At 44.5% G+C, this 10,350-nt stretch overlaps 1 protein-coding gene across 1 annotated transcript; it reads right to left on the minus strand.

Moving 5' to 3' along the window:
• Positions 1 to 1,159: 1,159 nt before the first annotated feature.
• Positions 1,160 to 10,074, minus strand: LOC150068045 (olfactory receptor 7D4-like). Its single transcript, XM_090336224.1, has 3 exons — positions 9,154 to 10,074; positions 1,995 to 2,057; positions 1,160 to 1,276 (listed from the first exon to the last, which is right to left on the minus strand). The coding sequence occupies exons 1-3, from the start codon at positions 10,072 to 10,074 to the stop codon at positions 1,160 to 1,162; spliced, it is 1,101 nt and encodes a 366-aa protein (XP_090192350.1).
• Positions 10,075 to 10,350: the final 276 nt, after the last annotated feature.

A 10,350-nucleotide genomic window follows, 5' to 3' on the forward strand; every position in this document is an offset into this window, starting at 1 on the left:
TATCTGAGTGGGAAAGAGAAATTAGTAAAGAGAAAAAGAACTGCCCTCAATCTTTTTTTATATTTTTTATTGTAATTAATAAAAGGGTAACATGATATTTGCCAGATAGAAGGTGCATTAATTCACATATATTCATACCCTTTCACATGACTTGGTCCCCATTACCCACACATCCACCCCCCCGTCTTGGTTTCCCCCCCTTCCCTATCAAATTTCAAATAACCAAATATAAACAAATCCAATATATCAGATAGCAAAGTGAGATACTGTAACAATATGAGATATCGAAGGGACAGCAAAAGAGATGAGATAACGTAGTACACTAAGGACAACAATCATTCGTTATATGGCTTTTGTTTCAATATCCTGGAGGTCTTTTCAATTAGCTCCATACCATATGGCCTTACGTATCAAGGTTTTGCTCTATTGCAGATCTCTGCTAGTAGAGCCCTAGGTTTCTACTGATTATGACAAATGAGGGAAACCATTCAGCCTGTGTTCCTTTGAGTCTGGCTTACTTCACTTAATATGATTTTTTCTAAGACTTTCCATTTCCTAACAAATGGGGAGATGTCGTTTTTTCTGACAGCAGCATAGAATTCCACTGTGTACAAATACAACTTGTTGATCCACTCATCAATTGAGGGACATCTAGGTTGGTTCCATATCTTTGCTATGGTGAATAATGCTGCAATGAACATTGTTGTGCTAGTGGATTTAGTATGCCCTAGGTTCTGGACGGTTGGGTAAATGCCAAGTAGGGGAATTGCTGGGTCATAGGGGAGCTCTATGTTTAGCCTATTGAGGCATTGCCATACTGTTTTCCATAGTGGTTGAACGAGTTTGCACTCCCACCAACAGTGTAGTAGTGATCCCTCCTGGCCACATCTTCTCCAGCATCTGTTGTTATTCGTTTTTCGGATCCTGGCCATTCTAACTGGAGTGAGGTGGAATCTTAGAGTTGTTTTGATTTGCATTTCTTTTATGACCAGAGATGTTGAGCATTTCTTCATGTGTCTATAGGCCATTTTTGTTTCTTCTTCAGAGAAGACTCTCTTTAAGTCTTTGGCCCATTTTTTAATGCATGGTTGTTACTTTGGAGATTAGTTTTGGAGTGATTCAATTTTTTGAGCTTTGCCCTCAATCTTAAAACAAAATGTCACACGTAAGGCCATAACTGCTGTTCTGAAAGTGTTGGGATTTTATTTGGATTCTTCGAGGAGGAGGCGGAAGAGAAAGAGGATGAGAAGGGGCAGAAGAAGAAGAAGTTTTGTGTCTGAGGAGGAATAATTAATATAGAAGAGGATAACTTACAGGGATACTGTGTAAACTTGGATTGTGATAAGTGCTTTCTATGTTCAATTGGAAATGCCCAGGAAAATTGTGCCACAGCAACCCAAATGGGAATATTAAGAAAAATCCACACTGAAAACAGAAGTTGTTCTTCTGATGGATAACAAGTAAATTTCCTTGAAAGACAGATGTCCAAACATCGACAGACAAAGCCATAGGGACTTTGATGGTACATGTGAATAAGTACATCTTTTCTAGATGGAAGAGTCTATACATACATATACACTGAATCCTATAATGAAGGAAAAGTGTCACTGATATGATATTCAGCCAATTTGTCTTCCCACTTCCAATGGACTACTTTGTTCTGTGCTTCACAATCCATCAAGACAGGAGACCACTCTGCCTGGCAGTCTCCCCAGGGCCCCCATCACGTCCTGGTTCCTCAGGCTGTAGATGATGGGGTTCAGCATGGGAGTGACCACTGTGTACATCATGGAGGCCACCTTGCTTCTGTGGGCAGAGGAGGACACTGCAGAGCTGAGGTACAGCCCAAGTCCTGTCCCGTAGAACAAGGAGACCACGCAGAGGTGAGAGCCACAGGTGGAGAAGGCTTTGTGCTTGGTAGCTGTGTTGGACAGCTTCATTAAAGGGGATAGGATCTGATGGTAAGAGAAGAAGATTCCTAAGGCAGGAAGCACACTGAAGAGCACAAAATCCAGGTACATCCAGATGTCATTGATGAGGGTGTCAGAGCTGGCCACCTGGAGAACCTGAGCTAGTTCACAGAAGAAATGGGGGATGGTGGTTCCTGGGGAGAAGGTTAATTTCCTCATCAGTACAACGTGGATTAGTGAGATGCAGAAAATGAGAAGCCAACACATGAGGACCAGGAGGCCACAGAAGTGAGGGTTCATGATAAGTGGGTAGTTCAGTGGGTGACAGATGGCCACAAAGTGGTCATAGGCCATCACGGTCAATAGGAAATTATCCATTCCACCAAAAATCATGAAGAAATACACCTGAGTGAGGCACTCTGGGTAGGAGATGTCTTTCCTCTGGGTCTGGATGTCCACCAGCATCTTGGGGACTGTGGTGGAGGTGAAGCAGATGTCTACAAAGGACAAGTTGGAGAGGAAGAAGTACATGGGGGTGTGGAGGTGGGGGTCAGAGGTGACTGCCAGGATGATGAGCAGATTTCCGAGTGTGGTGATCAGGTACATGGACAGGAAGATCCCAAAGAGGAGGGGCTGGAGTTGAGGGTCATCTGAGAGGCCCAGGAGGAGGAATGGTGATTCCCCTTTGTCTCATAGTCTTGGCTGTTCTCCTTGGGGCAAGAAAGCAAAAGTTCAGTGAACGCTCGCACGGTTGTATTTGAAGTTATTTGTAAGTAATTGTAGTAAGGGCTTTCAATTCAACATAGGACTTGTGAGTATATTGTCATCCCATCATGGTCTGTGACTCCCAGCTCCACCCATCCCTCAGTTTACCCAGTTCTAGCTTCATGTTTGTACATTGAGTATTAGGATACTCCATTCATCTGCCCATGTCTTCCCCTCACCTCCCCATTCAGAAAACGCTTTCAACTCGCAGGTATAATTGTGTTACTTCTTGTGGAGTTGGGTTAATGTGAAGAGACATCAAAGGCCAACACCCGGGAGTCGTCCTACTGTGTCTGCAGGCCATGGTGCGAGCATTTATCTCAGGAATGGGAGCATTTGTGGGGCAAACCTCAGTACATGGAGTTCCCGATGCCATTCAGCAACATCGCCTGGAGTCCAGGCAGCGTTCCTGGACTGAACTGTTCTGAACATGACACATCTGTTACCTGTGTAGATGGAATACAGCATGGCTGGTCAACATGGCTGTGGATGCCTCCTGACAGAGAATTCCTTCTAAACTATGAGCAATTGAAAAAAAGTATACCAGCCACAAAGAACAACTGAGACAGCAATATCATATCACAAATACAGAATACATTAAGGAAATGCCCTTTGGCTTATGCCTGTCATGCTAGCAGCTCAGGAGGCTGAGATCTGAGGTTCATGGTTCAATGCCAGCCTAGGCATGAAAGTCTGTGAAACTCTCAACTACAATTTGAAGCACCAAAAATATGAAAGTGGAGGTGCTCTGGCATTAGTGGTAGGCTTGACTAACAAGTCTCAGGGATACTGAGTTTAAATCCCAGGACTGGCATATACACACAAACACACACACATACATACAATACACAGCATATGTGTTTATGCTCTGGAGCTGGTACTTATTCTGCAGAAATTAGTAGAATTAATGGATCATACAATAATAAACTGGATAAATTTGGTTCATATGCTCAATGCTCTATCTATCTATCTATCTATCTATCTATCTATCTATCTATCTATCTATCTATTTATCTATTCATTTGTCTATGTATCTAGAATGTAAATGTTTATGGGCACAAGCCTGAGGGACAGGGAAGGAATGGTGGGATTGAATAATAGAGAATATGTGTGAAGATGAAGATAAAATCCACTAAACCCTGTTGCAATCAGGGGAAGAGACTATGGACCAAAGAAAAAGCTACAGAGGGGTTTAGTGTGATCAAAACACCATATATGCCTGTATGGAAATACCCCAGCAAACCCCCCTTTTCCAGTTGGTATACATAGAAAACCATTCTGTGCACACAGAAGCCAGTGTGCATGTGCAAAACCAGGTGAGGGAAGTTGGGTGCCAGTGGCTCACAGCTGCCATTCGAGCTACTAAGAGGCTGCAATTGACGGATCAGGGTGTGAAGCTAGCTCAGGCAGGGAAATCCATGAGATTCTCATTCTTTATTATTACCAAATAGCCACATGTGTGCTGTAGTTCACTTGGTATGGCTCAGAAGTTCAGGGAGAGTGCACAGACCCACACTTCAAGACCCATGACTGGCACATGTACATGCGGTCACACAGAAAGGCAGAAACACAGACACACAGACACACAGACACACAGACACACACACACACACACACACACACACACACACACACACACACACACACACAAGTCCCTGGCCTGGAACCCAAAAGACAATACCTGGTGTACAGAGGAACCTTAATGGGTGATTAACAAATACATAAGCAGATGTTGCATGCTGACAGTTAACGCTGATTATTGGGAAAGAGTGAAGAAAAGTGAGAGACCTTTCAGAAGGGAACTTCATGTGGAAGGGGCTCTAGGTTGCAGAAAGTGAGAGAAAGAAGGGAAGCCAGAGTTCACATAGCCTGAACTCCAACTTCCTTGCCATTCTGGGACCTCACCTGCAGATGTGAGCTCACTTCTGGCCCTTCTCATCCTCACTATTCCAGAGGATTGCCTGCTACTCACCCCATTTTTTTTCTCTTGTTGTCCATAAATTTACATTTCCCCTGTCTTTACCAGGCTATCATGGCTCTCTGTTTTGGTTATTACTGAAGATTTCTTATCTCTCCAACTCCTCCTTAGAACTTTGTTGGCTGGGGTTTTCACGGAGACTGAATTCAGAGAAGGGAGTCAGAAGCTTGTGCAGTTTCTTGCAACTCAAACGATGAATGTACTAAGATCTCCTCATCAAATGAATTGCCTTTCATGAAATAATTGTCTTTATGAAATGAAATGTCTTTCTAGTCTCCAAGCCATTTTGTTCCCATGAGTTAAAGTGAAGATGACATCATGGATAAACAGTATTAGGTTAATTTCTTGCATTATTGTAGGCTGTTACAGGGGAGAGGAATTAATTTATTCCAAGGGGAACACAGTTCCTTTTGTTATGTTCTTTTGTTTTGAGAAGAAGATAACAATGAATTCTCAAAGGACCTATTAATTTCTATAGGAACAAAATCTCTGGAGCCATGTCGATTTGGCATCTGCCTTGAAGAAACTTTGGACATGTAATAGATCACTTGATGTCTAAGGAAAAATATTCTTGATTTTTTCATTATTAAAGTATCTTATGCTTTGAAATTATAGATAAAAATCCCATGTTTAATTTGTATAACAGCACACTGCGACACCCAGGACACTATAAAATTGTATTTGTTACCTCATATATGTTACCCTTATTATCCATTCAGAAAATCACAACAATAGCTCAGTGCCCTGATCAATGGATTAAATAAATGAATAATCATTTAATTATTAGTTAATGAATGTATCCTCCCTGGTAAACTGGACATTTGTATTTTCTGTTCCTCATTTCTCTCATATCAGCCCCTAATTCCTTTTCTTCTGTTATTGCTCCACTTGGCCCAATTGCTGGATTTCTATGAAATCAAGTTTAGAAAATTCCGCTAGGTTTTTTTGCTCACTCCTATCATTCTAGCTACTCAGGAGGCTGAGATTTGAGGATCTTGGTTCAAAACCAGCCCAGGACCTAAAGTCCGTGATACTCTTATCTGCAAATAACCACTAGAAAAGCAGATGTGGGCTGTGGGTCAAGGAGTAGGGCGGTAGTGTTGAGCTGAAGATCTCAGGGACAGCATCCAGGCTCAGAGTTCAAGTCCAAAAACAGACAAAAAAACTAAAGGAAGAGAAAAAGGAAAAAGAAAACAATCTCAGCTAGGTGCTGCTGGCTCAGGCCTGTAATTTGAAATACTTAGAAGGCTGAGATGTGAGGATTTAGAGTTAGAAGCCAGTGGGGCAGAAAAGTCTGTAGAGTCTTCTCTTCAATGAACCACAAAAAAGGCAGAATGGAGCTGTGGCTCAAGCAGAAGAGCAGAATCCTTGAGCAAAAACAGTCATGGACAATGCCCAGGCTCTGAGTTCAAGCTCCAAGAGCAACACACACACACACACACACACACACACAAACACACAGACACACACACACACACACACACGCAGGAAAAGAAATGACACCCCTAAATAAAACCGGAAACATATCATTCCCTCCTGATCCTATTGAAAGATGGATAGTGTGTGTGTGTGTGTGTGTGTGTGTGTGTGTGTGTGTTTGTGTGTGTGTGTGTGTGTGTTGGTTCTAGGCCTGGAGTTTTGGGTTGGAGGATTCTCCCATACCTTTTGTGCTCAAGGTTGGTGCTCTATCACTTCTGCCACAATTCCACTTCTGTCTTATTCTTATATAAGTGGAAATAAGGTCCTGGAGGACTTCCTGCTCAGGATGACTGTGAGCTTCCATCCTCAGATCTCAGCCTGTGGAGTAGCTGCGGGTTCAGGCTTGAGCCACTGGCAGCAGAACTGATTTTGGGAGTTACTTTAGTGCAGGACACATTTTATACACACAGTGACATTTTGGGTTTTGTTTTTCCAATTTGGATGCACCTTTTTCTTTCTCTTGGTGGATTGCTCTGGCTGGGACACAGTGCTGAGTGACAGCGAATGCAGGTTCCTGTGTAATTTAGATCTTACAACCTTCCAGGTTTCTTCATTCAGTACATTGTTTGCTGTTCCTTACTAGAGAGAGATCACCTCTCTCTCTCTCTCTCTCTCTCTCTCTCTCTCTCTCTCTCTCTCTCTCTCTCTGTCTCTCTCTCTCTCTCTCTGTCTGTCTCTTTCTCTCTCTCTCTCTCTCTCTCTCTCTCTCTCTCTCTCTCTCTCTGTTTCTCTCTCTCTCTTTCTTTCTCTCTCTGTCTCTCTCCTCTCTCTGTTGTGGGCCTTGAACTCTAGGCCTGGGCACTATGTCTGAGCTCTCAAGGCTAACACTCTCCTTGTTTGAGCCACAGCACCACTTTAAGTTTTCTGGTGGTTAATTGGAGGTAAGAGTCTGATGGACTTTCATGTCCAGGCTGGGTTTGATCTGTGATCCTCAGATCTCAGGCTCCCGAATAGCTAGGATCCAGGTGTGAGCACAGGTTGCCCCGTTTACTTCCAGCAGTTTTATGGGTAGAGATAAGAGTGTCACAGACTTTCCTCTCCAACCTGGCTTGGAGGCTCCATCCTACATCTCAGCCTGTAAGACCTGAAGCTGAAATTACAACAGGAAACCACATAGAATGTAACTGGAGATATCGCCAAGACTAGTACTTTCTGGAAAGTTCTGTTGTATTTCATTAAATAGGAGGGAAAATTGACAAAAGGGATTGCAGCAAATCAAATCTTTATTCAGAACATAGGAAAGGCTGATGAGAATGAGAGAAGTGTGTGGGGTATTCACTTACAAAGAGCCCCAGTCCCAGGAGATAGAAGGAAAGCCTCTCAGATACTCAACACCAAAAATTAATTGTCCACAATTAAGTTGATTTCACAATGAGGAAAAATATTGACAAAATAATGTTGATTTATTTACACATTCATTTTTTTTGGTTGGTGATAGGGCTTGATCTCTGGGCCTGGTTGCTGTTCTTGAGCTCTTCAGCTCAAGGCTACTGCTCTACCCGTTGAGTCACAGAACCACTTCTGGATTTCTTTTTTTTTTTGGCCCCTTTTCTCTTTCTGGCCCCGCTCGCTCCGGCCCTGCTCGCTCCGGCCCGGCTAGGCCCCCTTTCTAGCTCAGGCCCCGCTCGCTCCGGCCCTGCTTGCTTCCGCCCGGCTCGCTCCAGCTTGCTCTTGGCCCCGCTGGCTCCGGCCCGGCCCTGCTCCTGGCCCCGCTCGCTCTGGCCCGGGTCGCTCCCGCACGCTCCTGGCTCCGCTCGCTCCGGCCCGGCCAGCTCTCGCTCGGCTCGCTCCCGCACGCTCCGGTCCTGCTCGCTCCGACCCCGCTCGCTCCGGCCACCACTCGGTTGGGCTCTGTTCACTTCAGCTCAGCTCGCTTCTTTCGCTCTCTGTCGCCGTCGCAGTCTTGTCTCTGCCACTTTTCCGGTTTGGTTGTGTCTCGTCTCTGCCACTTCCGGCTTGGTTGTGTATGTGGGATACCGAGGAATCGAACCCGGGTCTTTGTGCATGCTAGGCAAGCACTTTAACCGCTAGGCCAAACTCCCGGGCCCCCCACTTATGGATTTCTAGCAGTCAATTGTAGATAAATGCCCAGACTGACTTTCCATTGTGATCCTCAAATTTGAAGCTCCTGAGTAGCTAGGATTATAGATGTGAGACACTGGTCCCAGCCAAGACAATCTTTAAGAGAGGTAAAATGGCCATAAAGAAATCCACAGATAAATATTCAACCTTTGCACTACATAGGACATGCAAATCAATAAAACACTGTGATTCTGTATTATGTCAATCGTGAAGAAAATCTACAACAATTCTGGTGAGTATGAGAAGAAACAGGCATCCTCAGACTCTTGTCTGTTGTCTGAGGATGTCTCTTAGTATAGCTATCATGGAAACACGTTCATATATGAGTGGGAAAGAGAAATTAGTAAAGAAAAAAAAAGAATTGCCCTCAAACTTAAAACAAAATCTCGCATTTAAGGACACAATTGCTGTTCTGAATGTGTTGGGATTTTATTTGGATTCTTGGAGGAGGAGGTGGAGGAGGAAGAAGGGGAGGAGGTAAAGAAGGATGAGAAGGAGGAGAAGAAGAAGTAGTTTTGTGTTTGAGGAGGAATAATTAATATAGAAGAGGATAACTTACAGGGATACTGTGTAAACTTGGATTGTGATAGGTTCTTTCTATGTTCAATTGGAAATGCCCACGAAAGTTGTGCAACAGTAACCCAAATAGGACTATTAAGAAAAATTCACACTGAAAACAGAAGTTGTTCTTCTGATGGATAGCAAGTAAATTTCCTTGAAAGATAGATATCTAAACATGGACAGACAAAGCCATAGGGGCTTTGGTGGCACACGTGAATAAGTACGTCTTTTCTAGATGGAAGAGTCTATACATACATATACACTGAATCCTATAATGGAGGAAAAGTATCACTGATCTGATATTCAACCAATTTGTCTTCCCACTTCCAATGGATTACTTTGTTCTGTGCTTCACAATCCATCAAGACAGGAGACCACTCTGCCTGGCAGTCTCTCCAGGGCCCCCATCACGTCCTGGTTCCTCAGGCTGTAGATGAAGGGGTTCAGCATGGGAGTGACCACTGTGTACATCACCGAGGCCACCTTGCTTCTGTGGGCAGAGGAGGACACCGCAGAGCTGAGGTACACCCCAAGTCCTGTCCCGTAGAACAAGGAGACCACACAGAGGTGAGAGCCACAGGTGGAGAAGGCTTTGTGCTTGGTAGCTGTGTTGGGAAGCTTCATTAAAGAGGATAGGATCTGATGGTAAGAGAAGAAGATTCCTAAGGCAGGAAACACACCGAAGAGTACAATAGCCAGGTACATCCAGATGTCATTGATGAGGGTGTCAGAGCTGGCCACCTGGAGAACCTGAGCTAGTTCACAGAAGAAATGGGGGATGGTGGTTCCTGGGGAGAAGGTTAATTTCCTCATCAGTACAACACGGCTTAGTGAGATGCAGAAAATGAGAAGCCAAGACATGAGCACCAGGAGGCCACAGAAGTGAGGGTTCATGATAAGTGGGTAGTTCAGTGGGTGACAGATGGCCACAAAGCGATCATAAGCCATCACGGTCAATAGGAAATTGTCCATTCCAACAAAAGTCATGAAGAAATACACCTGAGTGAGGCACTCTGGGTAGGAGATGTCTTTCCTCTGGGTCTGGATGTTCACCAGCATCTTGGGGATTGTGGTGGAGGTGAAGCAGATGTCCACAAAGGACAGGTTGGAGAGGAAGAAGTACATGGGCGTGTGGAGGAGGGGGTCAGAGGTGACTGCCAGGATGATGAGCAGATTTCCGAGTATGGTGATCAGGTACATGGACAGGAAGAGCCCAAAGAGGATGGGCTGGAGTTGAGGGTCATCTGAGAGGCCCAGGAGGAGGAATGGTGATTCCCCTGTGTGGTTTTGTGCTGTCATAGCCCTAGGTGTTTTCCTTGGGGCAAGTAAGGAAAAGTTCAATCAATGCCCACTGCCAGCTCAAGTGGTCATGCCCTTCCCCTGCCAGGTGCCTTTTTTGTTTCCTAATGGCTCCCCGGGGTTTACCTGCACAGCCAAATTTGCCTCCACTCACTTTCATATTGTATTATGTGGGTAAATATCCCTGTCTTGTATTCATTTACTCAGAGATTTTGTGTTTTGCTAGTCCTGCGGCTTGATCCCAAGGCCTGGGCACTGTCCATGGGCCTGTCAAAG

Source organism: Megascapheus bottae, chromosome 1, assembly GCF_031878675.1.
Source record: "Megascapheus bottae isolate mThoBot1 chromosome 1, mThoBot2.hap1, whole genome shotgun sequence".
Classification (NCBI taxonomy): Eukaryota; Metazoa; Chordata; class Mammalia; order Rodentia; family Geomyidae; genus Megascapheus; species Megascapheus bottae.